Source organism: Ceratotherium simum, chromosome 2, assembly GCF_057802395.1.
Source record: "Ceratotherium simum simum isolate JZ-2026a chromosome 2, ASM5780239v1, whole genome shotgun sequence".
Taxonomy (NCBI): domain Eukaryota; kingdom Metazoa; phylum Chordata; class Mammalia; order Perissodactyla; family Rhinocerotidae; genus Ceratotherium; species Ceratotherium simum.
In genome coordinates this window covers 98,534,556-98,559,478 of record NC_141901.1, presented here as the reverse complement: position 1 = coordinate 98,559,478, position 24,923 = coordinate 98,534,556, and the positions used below count along the sequence as shown (strand labels likewise).

Below are 24,923 nucleotides of genomic sequence, written 5' to 3'. Positions count from 1 at the left end.
TAATATGTAGAATGTTAGATTGTAATAAGTAGCTAATGGGAAAAATAACAGGGAGGAGGCTAGGAATGATAGCAGGGTGAAGCTGGTGGTTGCAATGAATACATTTGTTATGGACGATGATCCTGGGACAAATATGGGAAGTGAGAATGAGCCCTCTGCCTCTATGGGGGAAGAAGGCTCCAGGCAGAGAGAACTCCAGTGGGAAAGCTGTGAGGTTGGGGCTTGCCTGGGTGTGCGGAGGGAACAGAGGGAAGTCAGCACTGCTAGTGGGTGGAGTGAACGAGGTGGGGGAGAGAAAGTGTCTGAGAGGTGATGCGAAGCCCCATCAAGAGGAGCCTGGAAGGTCCTCGACTCTGAGCACGGTGAGAATCCGTTAGAGAATTATGAGCACATACACGTTAATTCTGGCTGCAGGGGCAGGCCTGGTTTCCTTTATTCAGCATTTATGTGGCATGTTGTTGTTTTCATTTCTTCATTTTCACGCTTATTAGTGATTTTGTGTTTGTTGTATTTTTTGTGAACAACATGTAGCTGGATTTTGCTTTTTTAAATCTAAATTGATCATCTCATCTAGTAAATAAGTGACATTAGTTGTTTTTATTTTGATTACTGATATATTCGAACGTTTTTTTTTTTTCTTTTTTGCTGAGGAAGAGTCACCCTGAGCTAACATCTGTGCCAGTCTTCCTCTATTTTGTATGTGGGTTGCTGCCTCAGCATGGCTTGACAAGTGGTGTAAGTCTGCACCTGGGATCCGAACCTGCGAACCCAGGCTGCCAAAGCAGAGCGTGCCAAACTCAACCACTACGCTGCGGGGCTGACCCAATTTTTAAATGTATATTTTGTATTTTGTTTTATCTTTTTTTCGTTAACTGTCTATTTAGAAATAATTATAGAGTCATAGGAAATTGCAAAGAAATATACTAGAAAGTCCCGTGTACCCTTCCCTCAGCCTCCCCCAGTCTTAACTAACGACAGCAAAACCAAAATACCTGCATGGGCACAATTCATAGACCTCGTTCAGATTCCCCCAGTTATGCGTGCACTCGTTGGTGTATGTATTTATACCTCCACACAGTCTCATCACCTGTGTCCCTTGCATAATCACCACCACAATCAGGAAACTCAGCTATCTCGTCTCCACAAGACTCCCTATGTTGCCTCTCTACAGCCACTCCTCTCCCCTCCCCCATCCCTCACCTCTGGCAATCACGAATCTGTTTCTCCATGTCTGTAATTATGTTATTTCACAATTGTCACATAAATGGACTTATGCAATATGTGTCTTTTTGAGATTGGTTTTTTTCACTTAGCATAATTTTGTTGAAGTTCGTTCAATGTGTTGTGTCTGTCAACAGTTCATTCCTTTTTATGGCTGAGTAGTGTTCCATGGTATGGAGGTACCACAGTTTAACCATTCACCCACTGAAAGACATTTGGGTAGTTTCCACTTCTTGGCTATTGTGAATAAAGCTCCTATAAACATCTGTATACAAGTTCCTGAGTGAAAGTAAGTCTTTGTTTCTCTGGAATAAATAGCCAAGAGTGCAATTACTGGGTTGATGGTAGGTCCATTTTTAGTTTTGAGGAACTGTCAAAGTCTTTTCCGGAGTGGCTGCACCATCTTACATTCCCACCAGCATGTTGGAATGATCCGGTTTCTCTGCATCCTCACCAACATTTGGTGTTGTCACTGTTTTTCGTTTTAGCCATTCTGATAGGTGTACAGTGATCTCTCAGTGTTTCATTTTGCGTTTCCCTCATGGCTGATGAGGAAGGACTTGCATGTGCTTCACGGCCGTCTGTATCCTCTTCAGTGAGATGTTTGCGCATCTTCTGCTCGTTTTCTAATTGGCTCGTTCATGGTTTTATCTTTTTGAATTTTGGTTTTGTTTTTTCCCCTCATCTTTCTCTGCTGTCGGTTGAATATAAATAAAGTGTTCTCTCACTTATCCATCCTCACTTTACACGTGTTCTCAGAACTAGATAATACATGTGAACTTTGAATTAACCTATCCACAGTATCTACTGCTTTCTTTTTTTTTTTTTTTAAAGATTTTATTTATTTATTTTTTCCCCCCAAAGCCCCAGTAGATAGTTCTATGTCATAGCTGCACATCCTTCTAGTTGCTGTATGTGGGATTCGGCCTCAGGATGGAGGGAGAAGTGGTGCCTCGGTGCGCGCTGGGATCCGCACCCGGGCCACCAGCATCGGAGCGCGTGCACTTAACCACCAAGCCACGGGGCCGGCCCTCTACTGCTTTCTAACTGAAATAAATTCCTTCTGCGTTTTAGGTGTCTGGAGTAGATTTGCAGAATGCCTCGCACAGAGAAGCAGTCGAGGCCATTAAGAATGCAGGAAACCCTGTGGTGTTCGTCGTTCAGAGCTTGTCATCCACTCCGAGAGTAAGCTTTAGTTCCTATTTTCAAAAAGTTTAAAAATGTTCTCTATATCTGCATCCAAGTATTTTTCCATGTATTCTCACTGTTACTCTACTATTACCTAGAAAAAGCATTAGCTTCGTAAAAATTGGGTTATGAACTTCAATTTCCCCTTTTTTTCTCTGATTTTGAGCTCCTAGTCAAATCTGAGTCGCTCCCGTGTGCACTGGTTTAAGTCACAGGCTGTGGAGTCAAACAGACCTGCTCTCCATTCCCTGTGTCCCTAATTACCAGCTTTGCTAACCTGGGGACAAGTTACTTCACTTTTATGACCAGTTACTTTGTTTATAAAACACTTTGAACATGAAGAGGGTCAGGTATGCAGACATTCTAGAGGTACTAGCGAATGTTCTGTATATTTGTTAAAGCGTGTAAAAATACAAACATGTTGTATTGTATGTTCTGCTGGAGATTTCAAATTCAAAAATAGCAATATCTAATCATAAAATTTTTTCCTGTAATAAATTACTTTTTTGGTATGGAATTAGAACTCAGATATGCAGATGTCAGTGGCGGGATATGTATTTTATATTGCCATGTGCAGCAGAAATGTCACCCTTAAGCCTTGTAACTGGAAGCAATGTTTATTTTTCTTTATTTTATAATGGAAGACAGCTGTTCAAAACATAGTTTGAACAGTAGAAAAACTGCATATTTAAAAAAATTGGCTTTTAAATACAGTACTACAGTGCTTTTCAACCTTTTATACGTCAAGCCATATGGAAAATAGTATTTGTGTGGAAAACTAGGCAAACAGATGTTTGGCTGCCCCGAGGGCAGGGGCATCACCATGCTATTCCACACACTTGTGGCCTGCCTGCACGCAGTGGGCTGCAGCCTGACCCACTAGCGCGGTTGCTGTGGTGCACTGCATTGCAGTATGGTCCCCTCCAGTCTTAGCGCTGTGCTTACACCACCCAGACTAGTGGAGAGAGGTGACCTGAATAAAGTCTTCTCATTTTCATGCCGTTTGAAATTCAAGATTTTTTGGAATTCCCTTTTTAACTCTTATAATATTGAGAAGGTAGTTGAGGCCATCACTGGAAGCTCAGCTCAGTAGGAAAACTGGCCGGATTACTCCTTGCCAAATGATACTTCCGAAGAAACAGTTCTCAGCTAGAATGAGCCAATCAAATTATACATTTATGTGGCCACTTGTGAATGCCCTGCCAAAAAACATTCAAAGCGTTTAAATAGGTTATAAAGTCAACCAAAAAGGCCAGGCTTTCAGTCCAGCCTTTGCTGGTGAGCTGAGGTGGAAATTTTTGCTTGGATAATATAAACAGTGCAATTTATTTCAACTGTTCTATAAAAGAAAATCTCAGCATCATGCCATGTTCAGTCACGGACCCCCACGTAGCTTGAGAGACTGCCACCTGGTGCATCCACTCATCAGGCGCTGGACTATCGGTGGTTCCAGCCAGGAGAGCACGTCCAGGCGGTGGCGTTCATTACTGTGTCCATGGCTTGTTCCGCTTTTTAGCACAAAGTGATTCCTGCTGAGTGCAGCGTTGAAAGGAATCAAGTTTCATATCTTTGCAAAGTGGTGCTCTCCTCAGCTTACTTCTTGTTGCAAGTAGTATTGATCATCACAGGAGGAGAAAATATAGCCAAACGTTTAATCATTTTTGACCAGTTTACATTCGACTTTGAGACTTTCCATAAAACTGCCAAAGTCATCATCTAACGTTGGGCTCATCAAAGGCCTTATGTCTAAACGTGCCTTGGTCGCATGGAAATTCTCATCAACACCATGAATTGAGTGGTAGTGTTTATATTTGTACTTTTTTTCTTTAAGTGGTATTTTATTATTTTTTTTATATTTGTGCTTTTAACAGATGTTTTAGGAATACCACCAATACATTACCTTTTTAAGCTTTTTCTCCTGAATTTCTCAACTGTATTTTCAGCATGCTAGAACGAAATGTGTGTATCTTCTTAGATTTACTTGGCAAATGCTAATTTGAGAGCAGAACCCATGATTTATACTGACTCCTCTATAGTTTCTATGCCAAGGTAATTTTTTCCACTTAATAACATAACTGCATTTCACAGCAACATCACGTATTTTTTTTCATATTCAAAAACAAACCCTTTTGGAATTGGGGTCATCCCTTTGGTTCATTAAATTTATTATCACGTGTTGTTTCTTTTTCTATGTTTCATTTTTACTTCCCTAATACCACTGTTTCATAATATTGTCTAATTTTTCTTGACACATGTACATTTTGCATATTAAGCATATACAAATCTATTTTTTACTTTCACAAGAAATACCCTTTCTTCTACTTTTCTTAAAGACACAGTCTTCTTGGTGAGCCTTTTGTCTTCCAAATTTTGCTAACGCTATGTGTACGGAAATATATTTCTCTGCTATTCGAAAAACAAACAGTGTAAACCTTTTGAATGGCAACTGACATTCTGGCCCAACCAAGAGCTTGTGTTGTTCAGCTGCAGCTGGTGTTTCCCTGGGAGAAAGCAGATCCAGTGATGGCAGACGTTCAGACTTGTCAGGGAGGCAGTGTTCTCTTCTAAGATTCTTCAGGACAAGAAACATGCCTGTGGACCTACCCGTTTTTTAACTCTACCTTAAGTTGCCATGTGTATTAAATAGAGAAGTAAATATTAAGCGCTAGGCATTGTGTCTATTCACATAGGAAGCACTGAATATATATTGATATATCATTGCTATTGTTTTTTACTTAAATGAAACGTTTCTGAGACTTTCTCATTTATTCCAAAAATAATTTATTTCTTTAGACTCTATATTAAAAGTGAAAAAAAAGTAATCTTAAATTACATTTAGAGAGAAGCATTTTTGAGTTTTGTTTTTTAAATTTTCCCTAGGCAGGCAGTTCTTTTAATTTTCTGAGAAAAGAGATCTGTTTTTTCTTTCAATCTTTGTTTGTTGTCAGATTTTATGCCAAGGTCATTTGTAACTATTTGAGGAGCCTTTAAAAAAATCCCTCAAAATTTCATATATTCTTTAAGATGTTTCATAGTTTTACAAAAAGAAATGAGTCAAAAGTAATCTATGCTGTTGGCACTATTGAGAATTAAAATTATTTCTATGAAATTGAACTGTCTCATTCATGTGTAGACATTATTGAGGCCCCTGTGTGTTGGGCTCTGTCTGAGCACCAGGGTGATGGTGATAAATTCCAGCCCTCACGGAGCCTTTGTCCTATGGTGTCGTGGATTGTAATTCATGTTGATGCTAACAGTGAAGGGAGATGCTCATTGAGTGTGCACAGTGTGCCAGATAGCCTGCTGGAACTGGAGTACAATGAGGAATAAGGTAGGTCTGTCAAATAAATGGGGCAGCCTATGTTCTACAAATTAACTTAGGTCGCCCCAAAACCAGATTTTCCAAATGAGATGTTTGGGTGACAGTCCGTATCGTGACCTTCTTTTTAGTCTTCTTCATCTTCACTTTCTGGACACACACACACACACACACACACACAATATTTCGAGGTGTATAGCTTGTCAGATTTCCCAAGTTATATTGTTCCTTGAGTTGGACTTCATGTCTTTACTTTATAGTGAAGTCAGAGAGTTAGTTACATAAGATTTTAACTATGTAAAAAACTACATTAAGAAATGTAATGAGTGTGACATTTAAATGTTTTCCTCCCTCCTCCCACGCCCCTTTCTGGGGTGGTAGGTCATTCCTAGTGTGCATAACAAGGCCAACAAAATCGCTAATAACCAGGACCAGGACACCCAAGACAAAAAAGAAAAGGTAACTTGAACCTCTGAAGCTTTTCAAAAATGTTTTTGGTTTGTTTTTGCATATGTGAGTGGCAATTACTGAGTGGTGTTTTGATGAGTCTCAGGGTAGAGGTACTGTGTTTGTAGTATTTCCTTTCCGTGAACATAACTGGTTCTGGCCAGGCGATGGCCAGAAACCTCGTGGAGCGCAGTGTGAAATGTTACAAAGCGCCGTCAGCCGTCGCCATCCTCCTCTCTGTTCAGCAGGCTGGTTGTCTGTCCATTCCCAGCAAACGCCTCTCACACACAGGAGTTTCTGCGACTGATCTCGCTGTTCTCTCAGCCTGGACGTCCATGCCCACGTGGCTCTTCCTTTTCATCCTTCATGGGGCAGGTCAAAGGTGGTATCTACTGAGAAAACCTTCCTTACTGTCAGTCAGAATTAATCCCCCATTCCTGCTTCCCCACCTCTATTCTCCCCACCTCTATTCTAGTAGAATCAGTTGATCTAAAATTTGTTTTAGGATATGATGTCAGGTAGGGGTGAATTTTCATTTTTTCCCATAAAGATAACTAATTTGCAGCATGCCCTCTGTCCCGGCTCAGGCTGTCGGGGGCATTGGTGTCTGAGCTCTGTGTGCCGTGAGTCCCTCCCGGCACAAATGCTGCACCACCATAACCCGGAGGCCTCGTAGTGAACCTTGTTTCACACGTGTCTCACCTATTTGTGTCCTTTTTCTTTTTCGTATAAATTTTAGAATTAGCTTGTCAAGTTCCACAAAAAAACTCTTTGGGGATTTTGATTGGAATTGAGTCAAATCTATAGATTAATTTGGAAAAAAGTTACATTTTTATGATCTTGAACCTACTTAGCCATTAACATGGTGTATCTTTTTAGATACCATTTAGAATTTATTAGATTCTTCTTTTATGTCTTTCAATTTTTATACTTTTTTTGAAAAAAGTATTATAAATCTTTGGTTTATTCCTAGCTATTCGTATATTTTGTGTTGCTTTTAAATATTTTTAAATTGTATTTTCTGTGTGTTGCTAGTGTGTAGACATAAAATTGACTTTTATTTGTTTATTTGAAATCTTGTAACATTATTCTCTTATTCTTTTATAAAATAAAAAAATCCAGTGCAGAACACTGGGAAAACCAAAATGCTGAAATAAAAAAATTAAAATCTTTCATAAACCTGCCACCTGAAGATAAACCTATTGAATATTTCATGTAGAGCCTTCTAGTGTCTTTGTGTAGGTGATCCATCAATATACAGGAATATTTTTAATAAGAATATGAATCTCAAATTCTAATACTATGTATGTAGATCTTTATTTCTGGATTTTCTATATAGATCATAATAACCACTTTGGATAAAGGCAGTTTTGTTTTTTCCTTCCAATCTTTCTTCTTTCTGTTTTATTATATCTGCTAAGACCTCCGCCATGTTTGATAGAAGTAATGATAGGTAACATTCTTGTCATATTTCCTTCTAATATTTGAAAAATTGCTTTTAGTATTTCACCATTGAATATGACGTGTGCTGTGTTTATAGATAATCCTTCAGGTTAAGGAAGTATTCCCTTTCATTCTTATTTTGCTAAGAATTTTTATCATGAATGGCATTGGTATTGAATTTTAGCAAATGTATTATCTGCATTCACTGAAATAATTGTGTGTGTATAAATGTTTTTTTCTCCTTGCATCCGCTAATGTGGTAAATTATGTTAACAGATTTTGTCATGCTGAGCCAATCTTGAATTCTTGGATTAAACTGAATTTGGTCATGATCTTTTTTGCTTGTTGCTGGTATTATTTCTTTTAGGATTTTGCATCTGTGGTCATGAATGAGATTGGGTTTGGTTATATGAGACTACTGAACTGAATAGTGGGAGTATCTCTTCTTTTTAGTTCTCTTGAAAGTTTGTGTAAAATGATAATTATCTATTCCTTAAATGTTTGGTGAAACTAGCCTATGAAGCCGTCGTGGGCCTGTGTTTTCTATGTGGGAAAAATCTAAAATAGTGATTCAGTTCTTGAACAGTTAGTGAACTATTCAGATTTCCTGTTTCTCCCAGAGTCAGTTTTGGTTGCTGACTCCTTTCTGGGAGTATCGACATTGCCTAGTCTCTCACATTTGTTGGCGTGAAGTTGTTGTGTGTTCTCTTCACCGGTATTATCTGTGCTCAAGCCAGAGTAGTTGTTTTTCATTCTGAATATAATTTATTATTTTAATTTTTCTTTTTCTTAATTAATCTGGAACGTAATTTTCCATTTAACTTGTCTTTTTGAAGAATTAAGTTTCGAATCGTGTTAGTCTCCTCTGTGTGTCTTTATTTTGCTTACTTAGTTTTGTCTCATCTTGATGTAGCTTTGCTTCTTTGTTGGGGTTTATTCTCCTTTTCCCCCCTAGTAATCTGTAGCTAGTTGTAGGGTTTATTAATTTTTAGCCATTCTTCTCTTCTAAAATAATCATTTAAGACCATAAATTTCCTTCTAAGTTCCTCTTTACCTGCATCTCAAGATTTTAGGTTGAATTTCTATGGTTTGGCACTAAATTTTTTTTTTTTTTAGCTCCCATTATGGTTTCTTTTTTACCCAAGTTTATTTAGAAATGTATGTTTAAATTTCTATATGAATATTGTTAAAAAACTTATTATTACTGTTTTCTAACATACTTCAGTTCTAATCAGAGATTGCAGTTTCTGTAATATTCTTTTACTTTGGTTAAGACTTCTCTATGGCCGAGCACATTGTCAGTTATTGTAAATGTCTATTTATGATTTAAAATAGCTACCATCTAGTAATATTTGGTACAGGTTTTTATACAGAGTCATTCGGGCAAATTAATTAATTGAGTTATTCAGATATTCTTTGTACAAACTGATTCTTTTTTTGTCAGGGTGATCTAATAATCTCCCATTTTGATGGTCAAATTAGTCTATTTTTCATGTAGTTTTTCAGTTTTTATTTTACATTTTTTCAAGTTAATTTGTTAGGTGTCTACAAGCTTAAAATTTTTATATCTTCCTAGGGAATTGACCCCTTTATTAATGTGTGGCATTCTTTAGTAACGCCTTCACATCTATTAGATCTAACATCACTGAAACGATGCCAGCTCTCTCTTTGTATTTGCCAGGTATTTTGGCTTGGAAATATTTGAGCCACGTGGAATGCATTCAGCTCCCCACCCTGGGTGAGTCGGGGCTTGTGAGGAATTCTCAGGGAACACCGTTGTACTTGTTTCTTTCTTTTCTTCCGCCTCCAGCCAAGCCCAAGGCCAGGAGGTACTCTGCTGTCTTCTGTGATCAGGATTTTGGTTTGTTTGTTTTTACTTCACTCATTGCAGGTTTCACATTGTTAAAGAAAAATAAAAAGCTGTAATTGAATTGGATGCTTGCCGAGAACTTTGTTTACAAACATGTACGTGGGGCCTTGGGCACTGGGGAAGGTTCTTGGAAGGGGAAAGGAGCAGAGGGCTGCTGACCACATTATAGGACCGTCTCTTTCCACCTGGTTGCCACCTTCTCTGAGTCCCGACCCTAATCCAGAGATGAAGAGTAAAGAGTAGCAGTAGCATGTACTGGCTGTTCAGGATTCTGTGGTTTGTTTTTGGCAGCTGTTACTAAACACATAATGTGTGGACTCGGGAAGACCGTGGCACTGCTCGTAGAGGTGTTGGTGTGTGCAGGCTGTAGGTCGTTACTGCAGAGTTCTTCTCAGCCTGTCGGAGGTGCCGGCTTCGTTTGCAGGGACTGGGCTGGGAGGTGATGTCTTTGGTTCCACCTCCCGCCTAACTGGACCTCCAGTGGAGGCTTTGGGCCTAGTTAAATCCCTCGCCCTCGCTAGATAAAACAACTGGAGACTACGTGGTTACGTTTATATAAATGTCTAGAAGATACATCCTGTAGTGACAAAGAGTAGATTAGTAGTTGCGGAGAACGGGGTGCCAGGAAGGAGTTAAAAAGAGGCACGAGGAAACTTTGGAGCGATGGTTCTGTTCACTATCTTGATTGGGGTGATGGATTCAGACTGTACGCTTTAAAATGTGTGCAGTTTTTTCTATGTCTATCCTTCTGTGACAGGATACTGTCAGTATCCTGCAGTGAAGCTTTTAAAGACAAACAGAGACTCCCTGCCCCCTGGAGCTTGCGTTCTAGTCGGGCAAAGCAAACCTCATAGAACTCAGCGACTGCTGCTTTAATGCAACTGGGGGCAAGACAGAAGACCACAGAACGTGACATATGGAAAGGGCCGGAATGTGAGCCCGTAAGGGCAGGGTCTCTTCTGTCACCCTGTCCCCAGTGCCCGGAACTCAGCCTGGACCTAACAGGCACACAGTACATACTGGATGAGTGAGTAAAGAATCCTGGAGGCAACAAAACAAGCTCTCTGGTCTGTCACCAGGGATTCCCACCTGTCCCCTGGGCAGCCCCCTTCCAGGGCTCCCAGGCCCCTGCACCTTCTGATTTGGGATTTATGGTTGTTTCTGGCCTCAGTCACATGTTACAAAAACACATTTTAGAAATTTTATCTGTCATTTTTATGTGGTTAAGTAGAGTTTCTCAGAATATTTAGACTATTCTATCACTGGAATTTCATCAGTTCTCACGTTGATTCTAAGATCTGAACATTCATCGTCTGTTTATTGCAAGCCCGTCGTGCGCCAGATACTGTTCGGCGTCTGGTGATAGAACATCAGAGAGGAAACAGACAGGGCTCGGTGTGTGGGGCCGCAGACAATAAACACACATAGATGAATAAACTGATTACTAATTTAATTGCTCTGGGGGACAGGGTAATGTAATTGATTCAGGAAAATTCCACGTAGGATCCAAAGAAGGAAAAAGATAAATGTATGATTCTTATCAACTTTGGCCTGTTCCATTAAACCAAACTGAATTTCAATACATTGGAAGGATATTTGCATCTGAATAAAAAAAATACAGTAAGAGCCCAGTACACCCAAAAGTCAGTGTAAGTCTATCCAGCTGAGCTCTGTGGTGTAGAGAACAGCTAACCACTGAGCTAACATGGCAGCAGGAGAAGTCGTCCTGGAATCCACGTCTCCGTGACAGGATTCTGTTTCAGCAGTTACAAGATGTACTTTACTCTATTGCTCCTCTCTGAAATTACGTCCTATGTGCCAGGCATTAGACTACGTTCTGGAATGACAGAGCATTTCACTCCCAGAGGCGCATGGATGAAGTGACATGTGGTGAATAAACACAAGTGTAGGTAGCGTGACAGGAACACGCCCGGGCTGCTGTAGGGGCACAAGCCGGGAGGCTTCCCGGAGCTGGGAGGTCAGATGATGACTACGCCCTCTCTGTAAGAGTTATCATCATCAGAAGCAATTCCCCTTAGGCATTGTTTCCTCTTTAATACAGAAGGGATACGTGTTCTCTAGAATTACTGACAATCCAGGGTGAGACAATAAAAATCACCTGAAACTCATTACTACTCGAGGTCTAGGCTAGAAATCTAAATTTTGGGTTGAGACCATTCACATTAAAAAAAAGAGAGAGTGACTAAAAAATTAACAAAAAAAAAAACAATGAGCAGGCCTTGAGTAAATGCCTGGTTTTTTCTTGTTTTGTTTTCTCAGGTCAGTCTTTTCTGACCTGTTCTCGTCATGCAGACTGTGAAACAAGAGGCAGTCAGGATTCATAGAGACACTAATATTAACTGTGGGTTCATAGCAGCTCTGTGGTATTTTCTCTCTCAATTTCTCTTCAGTGTTACTTCACACTCTTTCTCCTGAGGGACTTGTGGACACTGGTCACAACTGGGAGGTGTTACCTAGGAGAGAAGTCGTCATCTTCTGTTATCTTCCTTTTCTTTTTGTGTATTACCAAATGAAGATGCTGTCTGCCACCAAACATAATAGTCCCTAAAAATATAGTCTGTGTTAAACTTATAAAAGTGTGTCTATTCCAAGTGAGTGCTTCAAGTGAGTCACTTTATTATGTGTAAAGTGTGCCTCAATAGTTTGGTGTTCAAGACCTACATCTATTCCCAGTGAAAAACCTGTACGTGCTAGACTCTGGGACTATGGGGACCTCATGGAGGCGTTTTCCAGAGATCCGAGTGACCTTGTGAACCTCCTGATGGCACTGAGAGGGTTATAGGGTGCACGCTGTCTGGTCATTCTTAACAGCAGCAGATAGTACAGTGCTCCATCAGTGATATTCCACATTGTGCTGAGCCTTCAAGTTGGCTGATAATGCTCAGGTTAACGTGTAAATATTTGTGATGTTCTTATATACATCAATATATGTATATGTTTGTATACATTCGTAGCATATAGACATGTGAGTATCATGCAATGTTGGTATAAATTTTTTTTTTCTTGCGAGGAAGATTAGCCCTGAGCTAACGTCTGTTGTCGATCCTCCTCTTTTTGCTGAGGAAGATTGGCCCTGGGCTAACGTTGGTGTCCATCTTCCTCTACTTTATATGGGATGCCGCCACAGCATGGCTTGACAAGCGGTGCATCAGTGCATGCCTGGGATCCGAACCTGCAAACCCCGGGCCACTGAAGCGGAGCATGTGCACTTAACCACTATGCCGCTGGGATGGCCCCGGTATAAAGGTTTTTATAGTCATATACATCTTTTTTTTTACTCCACACCAATAAGACCAAGGAGATCAGGGAGAAAGTATAGCTGTTTCTAAATTAAAATTACCAAATCACTTTGATTTTGTGAATCTGGATTCTTGTATAAAAATGCTTTGGAGTTATTGGTTTCTGTGAAAAGAGTTTTTTCTTTTTTTTTTAATTAAAAGGCTGGCACATCTAAAGTAATAGAAGTTTAGTTCCACTATTTTCTGGAACACTCTGACATTGCGAATAATAGAATTTAGAGTTTTAGAGTTTATTAACTTATTTAAAGTTTATTAGAATTTAGGGAATATTAGGTTTAAATAATGCTTATTGGTCTCTGTAAGTCAATCAGAAAGAGATTCTTTAGGAGACTTACATCTAATCTGTTAATACCCCCTGAAGGCATGAAGATATTTCACACTCACCATGAGAGGTGAGGCCTTTTCTCAATTGCAGACACAGAGTGCTCTCGGCCTGTCCCCCAGCTTTAGCCTTATGTCAGAGGTAGACGCAGAAATGCAAAAACCTGCTGGTCTGCATGTCAAAAAGTGTTCTTTCCAGTGGACCCGAGACATGTTCTTGTACAAAAGCACCAACAGGCAAACAGAGACTAACAAATACATTCGCTGTTGTCTCTCAAGTGGTAGAGAATAGATCTCTATAGAACCAATAGTCTATTGAGTAGATTGATCTATTGGTTAGATTCAATACATCTAACCAATAGATCCCTATAGAACCAATATATAATAGATTCTCATCGTCCCAGCAAGTATCACTAAATTGTCAGAACCATAAAACCAAACTCCATTTATTACTGCTACTAATGGGAAATAACTTAATGCCCAAGTACAAATCAAAACCCAACTTGGCCTAGTATCAGAAACAAAAACATAGAATTGGAAATAAAAAACAGAGAAGCAGAGTCAAAAAGACAAAGTTCTGTTGCCACCAGGGATTTACTGTGGGAGCTGAGAAATCACATATATGGGCTTAAACAGCTCCTGATTGCACATCTCAAGAGTCACAATTCAGTTGGTTCTGGAAGGTGAGTCTACTTGAACATCTCAATGGGACCTCCAAAACTGACAAAGTATAATTTAAGAAAAAATAAAAATATGACCTATAAAATTATGCAAAATGTGCAGGTACCATGTATCTATTTAACTTATTAACGAGGGAACTAACCAGGTGGTTAGCCTGGTTCAGAGAGAACTGGAGAGAGCGAAGTATTTGTAATTGCTGAATGAAGGAATGCTCAAGGAATACTCAAATTTAGACACAAAACTGATTAATGTCTTACAGGGCAATAAAGCTGTAACCTTTGGAGTTATCCTTTCTATAGAACTAAAATAATTTGCATCTCTACCAGACAAAATTAATATGCAACACTATTGGGCAAAAACCGTTTGCGTCACTGTCATTTTTCGCAAAGTTAATATGTCAGGGAACCTGAAAAGCGTGAGTGACAACCAGTTGTTTACTCATTCAGCAAATAGTTAAGGGAGGCCTCCCCTGTACCAGGCACTGTTCTCGGAGTGGAGGATACCACACCATCTGTGTTCTCAGCGCTCAAGGAGACTGTATTCACCTGGCCTCCTTGTGTGTCCCCTGCTCCAGCCTTCACTGCTACAGGGAGAGCCTGCTCTGCCTACACCGTTCTCTCAGGTGCAGTAGCACCCCACATTCAGACTTGAGGGAGACCAAGACATGCTTATCTTGTCTTCTCTTTTCAAGACTGTTGGTAGAAGTTAGTTAAATAAGTAGGCTGCATAAACAATTTCCCCTTAAATATAAAAGAAGTGCTATTAAAGAGAATTTGTATCTCTTAATATTATTTTAAAAGCTGGCTGTCTTTGTTCTGAGTACTGTCTTTGACCTAGAATGATCTGGCTCTGAGGAAAAGGTTTACTGAAAAGAATTTATTTGCCTTTTTACTCTTCATTTAACTCACTTTTAAGTTTTTTCAAGCAAGAACTAAAGCGACACTGTGATCACATTTCTGAATCCTTTTATTGCTTAATTAGCATTTTGTATTTGGCGTCTCCTCTTCCTTCATCACTTGCATTTTGTTGATTTTTGGATTTTCTACGTATATATGAAATACTGCTTTGGTTAAACATTATCTTAAATACATTTGGATGTGTGTTTTCCTTTATGGATCTCAAATAGTGTTTTCTACTTTGGAGACATTTATTACACCCCTGCTTTCTGTAATGGACCAGTCGTTGTCCATTTACTGAAGTGTATCCTGCCATTAGTGGTTTTGTCGTATAAAGCATAATTGAATGTACTTTATTGAAATGCTGTAGCAAAACAAATCTTAATCCCATTATTTTGGTATTGGTGGAGTGCTTGGGTGTATCAGCTCTTATTCTTTTTAGAAGCTTGGATCTCACTAAAGTTTGGCATGTTTTATTTTTCCCGGCGTTCAAGAAAATGTCTACATTGCGTGAAGGTAATCTGATCATAGTGTTTTGTTCTACTTTAAGTAAGTCTGTTTGAACCAGATGTTGATGTGCTGTATCATTTGTTGTGTAAATTTGAAGAATACTTATACAGAAATACAAAAGGTATTCATCATAAAGATTTCTTTCTTTTTTAAAACATTAAAATGTGTGTTGACTATCTACAAATTATAGATGAATACCTTTTCAGTTAGAAAATCTTGATATGTCATTTCAAGTATTTTTTTAGGAATGAAATCTGTACCTTCTACAATTGAATAAAAAGTTTAAATGTTGTAGAATTAATACAGGGGATAGTTTTTATATTTAGATTTATTTTTGAAATGTCTCATTTGAATTATTTGGTTGGTACCAAAAAAAATTAAACTTTAACAGTATAAAGAAAATACATATAATTGGCTTTCTCATTGGGGAAAGGAATGCGTTCTTCTGGGTAGTTCAACAGCCTTAAAAGCTGTGCTTTTGAATTCCTGTTTTTGTATTGGTGTGTTTACATCACAGAGTCCCTTTTACGTAAGAGCATAAACATAGGAGAATCAATTGTACTTGTTTGACAACCCTCATGATGTGACTGAAGTTGGATACAGTCAAAATATTTACAGATTCCCTTTCTACCCTGTTAGTCATTGAGGAAGAGGATTGTGCAAAGGCAGTTAACCCTTTTCTCAAATTTTTCATCTTCAGAGGCGAGGAACTGCCCCACCTCCAATGAAGCTGCCGCCTCCTTATAAAGCTCCATGTGGTGACAGCGACGGAGAGGAAGATGAAGACGCATTTACCAACAGTGAGTTCCTTTTCATTATTTGAAGTGGATGCAGAATTTATTAAATTGTGCTTTAATGATTGTTATAAATTATCAAATGCAATGCTGTGGGTTCTTAGGAGAGGTACAGGAACATATGCTGAAAAAGAAAGTCTACCTCTCTCTAACTTTTGTGACTATTTCTCTAAGCTTCTGTCTTTGACGTTAATGTAATATTTGAGTGAATAGCGAAGGCAGCTGGGCGGTACGCTATTTGATCTACATTCCCTCCTGGTCTTACGATTTGGTTGTGAATACAAAAATGCTAAGAAGTCCTTGAAATTGCAGTTTGACCTGCATCACCTGAGTGGGATGTGGACGTGAGCTGTTGATAACTTGCCCTGCTCAGACGGAGGGTGATGTTGCTGATGCAAAATTACAGAAGGCCCACCACGTCATATTTTCTCCTTTAGAATTCCTTTCATGATTTTCTTTTGCATTAGCTGTATCAAATATACATTCATACATATGTTTAATGGAGGCTTTATTTAAAAAATTTGTATTTCTTTTGTGCATGTAAAGTATTTGTAGTTACATCTGATAGCTATTGTGTGTAGAATTTCTTTTGGGTGTGATGAAAATATTCTAAAATTAGATTGTGATGATGGTTGCACAATTTGTGAATATACTAAAACGCACAGGATTATATATTTACATGGGTGAATTTTATGGTTTGTGAAATATGTATCTTTAAAAAAATAATGTTTTTCCTTCTGCAGTGCAGAAAAGGAGTTTGATATAGAAACTGAAAGAGTGAAAACTCTGGCTCTGGCTCCTCCTAGTGTGTGGCCTTAAGCGTGCCCTCTTCTACCAAAATAATGGTCCTTACTTCTCAGGGTTGTGGCAAAGATGAAAATAAGGCGATAAGACCTTTAGCCTGCCATGCAGTGAATCCTCAAGTTTTATAGCTCTTATTATTAATAATAATTATTATTAAGTTGGCCCCATAACTTTATATTTTTCTAAATATGATAATATATAAGTAAATATAAGTTTATAATAATTTAGTTGACTTTATAAAAGCTTGGTTTGTGCTTTGCGATTTTAAGGAGCCCTTTCTCATGCAGTATTTTCTTCATTTATTCAACAAATCTTTGTTGAAAGCCAACTGCTTTTTACTAACAGTGTTAAGTGGGTTTGCTATGAAATGAATAAAACGTAGCTCCTTTTCTCTTGGTGGGGTCCCCAGCCTGCAGGGGAGGATATAAGGGCATGGGAACAAAATGTGATAAATGTACTGTGGTGCCTCGGTTCCTGGTCTCTTTTGGAGAGCTACCGTGATGGTGTGCACATGTGTGATGTGAGCCCTTGTTCTGATACAGATATTAGGAGAGCTGCCGCAGAGTGAAGATAGCTTGTTGATTATTCATAATTTCTGGGGTGCTGGAACGCCCACGTTTGCACAGTTGTTAGGAAACCTGGTTTAGGCTTGTGACTAAGACTACATTTTCATCCGAGTTCTACTTAGTTGTGAATTCATGGACAAGTTACTTAACCTCCCCATGGCTCACACCTGCTCCTCTGTAAGTGGGGCCGGGATGGCTTATAATAACCTGTTTCATAGAGTTGTGAAAATTAGGGGAGAAAGCTCAGGATAAGGATCGTGACGCCTCGTAAACGCTCTGCTCTCTGTGTGCCAGGCCTTCACATGGGTTATCAAGTCAGTCAGCATGTCCACTTTGTGAGGTCTCTAAGTATACAAATAAAGAAACTGAGGCTCAGAGGAATTAAGGAATACGTCCAAAGTTACACAGCAAGTGCATAGTGGAAGTGGAGTTTAAACCCGGGCCCTGTGCCTCCAGAGCCTGCACTGTCGTCTGCACGTCCCGTTACTTAAACACCTTTCCATGGCAGGAGTAGGTACAAAGTGACTGGGGGTATCTAGTGAATATCACTTTGATGCCATAAGGTAGGCAGAGCAGCAGCACCCTCCCCAGAGTTCCAAGATCATGCATACATGTGTGTTCACACGTGCACAGACACCTTGATGGCATTAGTAGGGTTCAGGAAGGACACCAATTTACACCGAATGCAGAAAAAAATTTAAAATATCTAAGTTGTCTTCTAGCCATAGCATTTCACAGGTTTTCCAGCACACCTGTTTGGGCTGTGAATGTGATTTTTCTCTCCATTTCTTTTGCTCCCCAATTTTTTCCTTCCCACTATGTTTCCTTTCCCATTGAATTTACTGTTAGCCTTCTCCAGAAGAGTTTGAACTATATGGGGGTGGTATTAGATGTTCCACATTTAATGTAGGTGACGCTGAAGCCTCTAGCTTTCCTCTATTTCTTTTTGAAATGGATCCCTTGGCTTTTTTTTTTCTTCCTTAATTCTTATTAAATGACTACTCTGCTCATCCGTCCAAAACTAAAAATAAATTGGCTCACTGTTTCATCAAATTCTCATTGTCCCCAAACTAAGCATTTCTTTTTGCAGTGGTGAGAGTATGATTACATCACTCTCCTGTGGTCCAGGACTATGTAGTGGACAGCAGAACCCAAGCGTTAGGCCCACCAGGATTGTATCAGACAGATCACACACATGACATACACGTGATTTTAAAGTGTGGCGAAATCTCACTCAGGTGAGCTTTGGCAAGTTAATTATTCATAAAGTTCATCTTGCCCAGAAATGTTTATTGAGTGGATATTAGAGGTGGGCAGACACTGTTCAGGCTGTTGGGAACACAGCAGGGAAAAAGATTTCTCCTCTCATTAGCTTATATTCTAGTAGGGGAGAAAGATCATGAACAATAAGATAGTTTAAATATTGATGAATAGTGTAAGTAACTAAAATAAAACAAGGTAGTATGAGAACAAATGCCTCAGAGGAGGCAACATTAAATAGAATGGATATGAAAGGCCAAGATAACTCCTGAATGACAAGAAGGAACCAGACATGCAGAGAGCTGGCTTCTACAGTTGTCATATAGATCCATGTAGAGAGCTGGCTTCTCCAGTCATAGTGTAGATCCGTGCAGAGAGCTGGCTTCTACAGTCGTCATGTAGATCCATGCAAAGAGCTGGCTTCTACAGTCGTCATGTAGATCCATGCAGAGAGCTGGCTTCTACAGTCGTCATGTAGATCCATGCAGAGAGCTGGCTTCTACAGTCGTCATGTAGATCCATGCAGAGAGCTGGCTCTACAGTCGTCATGTAGATCCATGCAGAGAGCTGGCTTCTACAGTCTTCATATAGATCCATGCAGAGAGCTGGCTTCCACAGTCATCATGTGGATCAGTGCAGACAGCTGGCTTCTACAGTCATTGTGTAGATCCATGCAGAGAGCTGGCTTCTCCAGTCATCATGTGGATCACTGCAGAGAGCTGGCTTCTACAGTCTTCATATAGATCCACGCAGAGAGCTGGCCCTACAGTCATCATATAGATCTATGCAGAGAGCTGGCTTCTACAGTCATTAATTAGAGACATGCAGAGAGCTGGCTTATATAGTCATCATGTAGATCAGACATTTTTTTCAGACTCGATGCACAGTAACATATATTTTACTTATCAACCAAGTATAAGCAGGTATGCACACAAAAACGTATATATAATTGAATCGAAAGTTTCACAAAATATTACTTACCTTTATAACATATGAAGAACTTTATTCTTTTTCTATTCTACTCCATTTAATTTTTTAAAATACTGTTTGCAGCTCAATTTATTTCTTGACCAACTAATGAGTTGCAACCTGCAGTATGAAAAACGCTAACCTAGATCAGTGGTTTTCAGACGTTATTGTGCATCAGAAGTGCCTGGAGAGCTTGTTAAAACACTAATTGTTAGGCTCACCCCCAGTTTCTGATTCCTTACATCTGGGAGGACCTGATAATTTACAGTTGTAATTAGTTCCCAGGTGAGATTGATTTTTCTGATCCAGGGACTATATTCTGAAAACCTGATCTAGGTGGTGTTAAAAGTCATGGGAGCCAGTGAATTTACTGAGGAGCAGTCTGTAGACAGTAGCAAGCAGTGAACCCCGCACGTTCCTCATAAGCCAGCAAAGGAGCTGCTTACCCAGCCGAAGAACACTTCCAGGAGATTATGGAATTGGGTAGTTTAAGTGAAGAACGTGTTTCAAGAAAGTTTCTGTCACTGAACACAGTGCTCAACCGTGGAGTGATGCTGAGAGCTTGAGGAGGCTGGAGACATGGAAGTAACCGTTGACCTTAGCGACATAGAGTTGACAAGGAAGGACCAGCCCTGATGGCCTATTGGTTAGAGTTTGGTGATCTCTACTTTGGCAGCCCGGGCTCCATTCCGGGGCATGGGACCACACCACTCGTCTGTCAGTAGCCATGCCGTGGTGGCGTGGAGAACTAGAAGTGGTTCTTCTAGGAGAACTAGAAGGACTTACAACTAGATTATACAACTATACACTGGGGCTTTGGGGAGGGGGGAAAAAAAAAAGGAAGATTGGCAACAGATGTTAGCTCAGCACAAATCCTTCCCTGCCAAAAAAAAAAAAAAAGATAAGGAAGAAGAAAGAGACGGTACTTGGTAAAATAAGGAAAGTAATTAGTGTTCAGATTGTTGTGAGAATTAAATGTTACAACCAATATAGAAAGTATGGTACATGATAGGCATTTATATCATAGATCACTTATCTTGCATAGTTCAACATATTTCGTGACATTCTGATGTCATAAGAAGTCTTATAACCATCAACTGAAAGAAAATTGCTTGAATTTTAATTAAGAATTGTAAAACAATTAAGAATTAAGAAACAGGGCCGGCCCCGTGGCTTAGTGGTTAAGTGCGTGCGCTCTGCTGCTGGCGGCCCGGGTTCGGATCCCGGGCGCGCACTGACACACCGCTTCTCCGGCCACGCTGAGGCCGTGTCCCACATACAGCAACTAGAAGAATGTGCAGCTATGACATACAACTATCTACTGGGGATTTGGGGGGAAAAAATAAATAAATAAAATCTTTAAAAAAAAAAAAAAAAAAGAATTAAGAAACAGTATCCACATAAATGCTTAGGTGTTGACAGAACTTTTGTTACCACACCTTGTCAAAGGATGGTGTCGATGGTGCAGAACCGTTGACTTGGCTGTATGGTAATAGTCTCTAAAACCTAAATTTAACACCAGACTGTCTTGTTGAGGCCCAGGATCGCTGAGGGCCTGAGGGGACCCTCAGTTCACTGTCACGTGGGGACTTCAAGTCTCTGTTTCCAGCCTCGACCTTGCTCTGCCATCTTGACCCCATGTTCACTTGGCTGTTGGAAAGATGCCACATCTTTTTTCCACTAGCCTTGAAGTCCCTTTCCCAAACAAAGCTCATTTCTTCCCCCACAGCTGCCCTTTTACCTCTGTTCTCGATTTCTGACTGAAACCTCTCTTCTGTTTGTTGTCTTTCTTTCTGACAGCGGATCAACAGATGTGGATGAATCCTCGTTCCCATCTCTCTCGCATTTGTAGTTTCCTTTGCATTTTTTTCCCCACAACTTGAATGACTATGTGGTAGTTGTCACGATTTATCTTGTACCCACCGTGTGCCGCGTGTTCTCCCCAGCTCTTTGATGCGTTCTCATCTGATCCATAAAAGAGCCTTTGAAAGGAAATATTGTCTCTTCTGCTGCCTTCAGCTTCACATCACCTTCTTTGGAAAACCTTGCCTGACTCCTTATTCTAATATATATTCCTGTATTTTTCTTTTATAGCTCTTAACAAAATGTGTTATTTGTGTAATCGTTAGGTTAATATCTATCTACTCTACTAAACCTTTAAGTTCCGTGAGGCTGGTGACCCTCTCTGTTTTGGCCTGGTGCCTCAGTATTTGGGGCAAATTAATGATGAGGGTAGAGGCGTGCACAGTCACAGTGGAGCTGGGTGAAAATCCAGGGGTGCGGGATCCCCTTCCTACTGCGCTGTACCCTCCATCTGGTTTCAGAGCCTTCCGTCCAGCACAGCTGACTTCTCTTTCCCAGTATGCTGCCCTCCCCTTATCTAAAGGTTTCCATCCCCAGGGAGAGAAGCCACCATCTCCAGAAAGTCCTGCTTTGTTCCGTTTTGATCCCAGAGGTTAAATGCTTTCGCATCAGTCTGGTCTTTCTGACCTGTTGGCATTCATTCTTTCAACCACGTTTTTAAACTTCAGGGAGCAGAAGGTTTGGAATGACCTTTCATAACATATGAGAGAGTGATCATAAAGAAGCAGTGAGAGTCGTGCAGAAGACACCTCTCTTGATAACATATTAGTCCTAGAAATTCAGACATATATGCTTGACTTGTTTGACACTTGGCTCTTGAGTGGTATGAGACATGAGTGGAACCAAGCGCAAGGCATCTCAAAGCCCTTTCTTCATCCTTTAGTTCTAAAAGAGCTTCCTCTCCTTAGGTGTTTTTTTTTCTCAGAAAGGATCTGGTTTAATTATTGGCTGTGATACATTTTTATGGTCTTTTGCTCAGATTCCCTCCCCCTCAAATTGTACATCATAATGTAATATTTGGTATGGAGAGTATATCTGGATTATGAAGCATCATAAAATTAACCTGTGAGCTGTACCACACAAATAAAAATTAGAATACAAATCTTTGTGTTTTACTTTAATTCTTATTGTTTTGTTTCAATTTTCTTAAAGTATAGGATACTAGCTAAGACCTTCTGAAATGTGATTTATTACCAAATTACTGAGTCACACTATTCATAAGTTTAGAAGAGATGACTTTTTAAAAAAATAACAAGTTTATTGAGATATAATCCACATTATCATATAATTCATCTTCTTAAAGTGTGCCATTCAGTGGCTTTTAGTATATTTACAGAATTGTTCAACCATCACCACTATCAATTTTAGAATATTTAGAACATTTTCATCACCTCTCCCCTAAAAAGCCCTGCTCATTAGCAGTCACTATACTCTATTTATTCAAAAATTCTTTATATTCGTATATAAAATATACACACATCTATTTTCCTTTTTTTTTTTTTGTGAGGAAGATCAGCCCTGAGCTAACTTCTATTGCCAATCCTCCTCCTTTTTTTTTTTTTTTCCCCAAAGCCCCAGTAGATAGTTGTATGTCATAGCTGCACGTCCTTCTAGTTGCTGTATGTGGGACGTGGCTTCAGCATGGCCGGAGAAGCGGTGCGTCGGTGCACGCCTGGGATCCGAACCCGGGCCGCCAGTAGCGGAGCGCGCGCACTTAACTGCTAAGCCATGGGGCCAGCCCTATATTTTCATTTTTAAAAAGACTTTTATACATACTCCTCATGTGTTCCTGTGGAGTGGGGTGGGGAACCTGTCCCAAACCCCTTTTCCTCTTACAAAAAAAAAAAAATCTGCATCTAAATTTGGAAGAAGACAAGGATGCTTGCTAGCCCCACTGTCCTCAAGGACCTAGCAATGCATTAAGCTTACCTCTTCTCCCCCCATCCAAAAAAAAAAAAAAAATCAGAAAGGAAGAGAACAAATTATTATTCACAGATGGTACAGTTGTCAATCTCAAAAATTCAAAACCTTTGGCAACAATAAGTAAAGCTATATATGAATTGCACATATGAAAAAAATCTAATCAGTATTATCTACTTAGAAAATATAAAAATTTCCTGATAACAAATAACAGAAAAATAGGAATAATACAATTAGAAACGTGAAACTCGTGGCAATGATCCATAACTTTTTGAGTCATTTACTCTTTGGCAGTGTGATGAAAGCTATAAACCCACTCCCCAGAAAAATGTATGCAGGTGCCGGGAAACATGATCACCCATGAGCACGCGTAAACACACATGCTGTTTTGAATAGGCGTCATTCTGCCTATTTGGTGGAAGTCCTGAAGCCCAGTTAAGAATTCATGGAAACTATAGGTTCTGTTAACAACCCCTATAGTTTCTTTTTTAGGGAAAACTATGGAATTTTATTAAAGAAGATTTGGTGAAAAAATAGAGATATATTATTTTCCTGCTTGGAAGACTAAATATATTATAGATTTCAATTATTTCTAAATTAGTCTATAAGTTTAAGGTAATTTGAATCCAAATCCTAAGTTTATATAGGTGTTTTTTTAATATGAGAATTTGATTGAAAATTGATTTGGAAATGAAATGCTAGACAGTTTTGGAAAGTATCCCCAATATGTGAATATATTCTCAACTGGTGGTTTTCAGACTCGATCTGGAGCTTTTAGAAACGAATGGGAGCGTTTTTGGTTGTCTAAGTCAGCTTTTCTCAACCTCAGCACTACTGCCGTTTTGACCAGGTAATTCTTTGTTGTGGGGGGCTATCCTTTGCACTGTAGGATGTTTAACAGCATCCCTGGTCTATGCCCACTGGATTCTCTCTCCCACCGTAGTTGTGACAACTAAAAATGTCTCCCCTCATTGCCAGTGTCCCCTGGTCTAAATGGATGGGGGTTCTACTGTCATTTATCAGTCAGGGTACCAAGAGCACTGCATCGTATAGTAGCCCCAAACCACCAAGAATCGTCCTGACCAGAGTGCCAGAGCACTTCTGATTAGAAACATTGTTTAAAATGGCAGTAATTAGGGCCGGCCCCGTGGCTTAGCGGTTAAGTGCGTGCGCTCCGCTACTGGCGGCCTGGGTTCGGATCCCGGACGCGCACCAACGCACCGCTTCTCCAGCCATGCTGAGGCTGCGTGCCACATACAGCAACTAGAAGGATGTGCAGCTATGACATACAACTATCTACTGGGGCTTTGGGGGCGGGGGGGGGGGCGAATTAAAAATTTTAAATGGCAGTAATTAAATCAGTTTAGTGTTTGCCTTGAAAGTGCTCTAGAAATAGACCCAGGCGTCTATTTAGAATTTAGAGCATAAAAAATATTCTTTTTCGATATGGTAGAAATAGGATAGATTATTCAATAAATGATGGAATATGTAATCATTTGGGTAGAAAATGTAGAGATCTCTACTTCTCACC

The 24,923-nt window shown here is 39.7% G+C and overlaps 1 protein-coding gene across 10 annotated transcripts in view; it reads left to right on the top strand.

Annotated features, from left to right (window-relative positions):
* PATJ (PATJ crumbs cell polarity complex component) overlaps positions 1 to 24,923 on the top strand; it is a 308,284-nt gene that overhangs the window by 106,762 nt on the left and 176,599 nt on the right. For 9 of the 10 annotated variants that reach the window (XM_087417183.1, XM_087417192.1, XM_087417176.1 and 6 more), the window contains exons 25-27: positions 2,296 to 2,406; positions 6,110 to 6,187; positions 15,917 to 16,016. In XM_087417183.1, coding sequence (XP_087273309.1) covers positions 2,296 to 2,406; positions 6,110 to 6,187; positions 15,917 to 16,016 — 289 coding nt within the window. The remainder of the gene's footprint in view (positions 1 to 2,295; positions 2,407 to 6,109; positions 6,188 to 15,916; positions 16,017 to 24,923) is intronic. The other variant, XM_087417200.1, reaches the window with a different exon arrangement.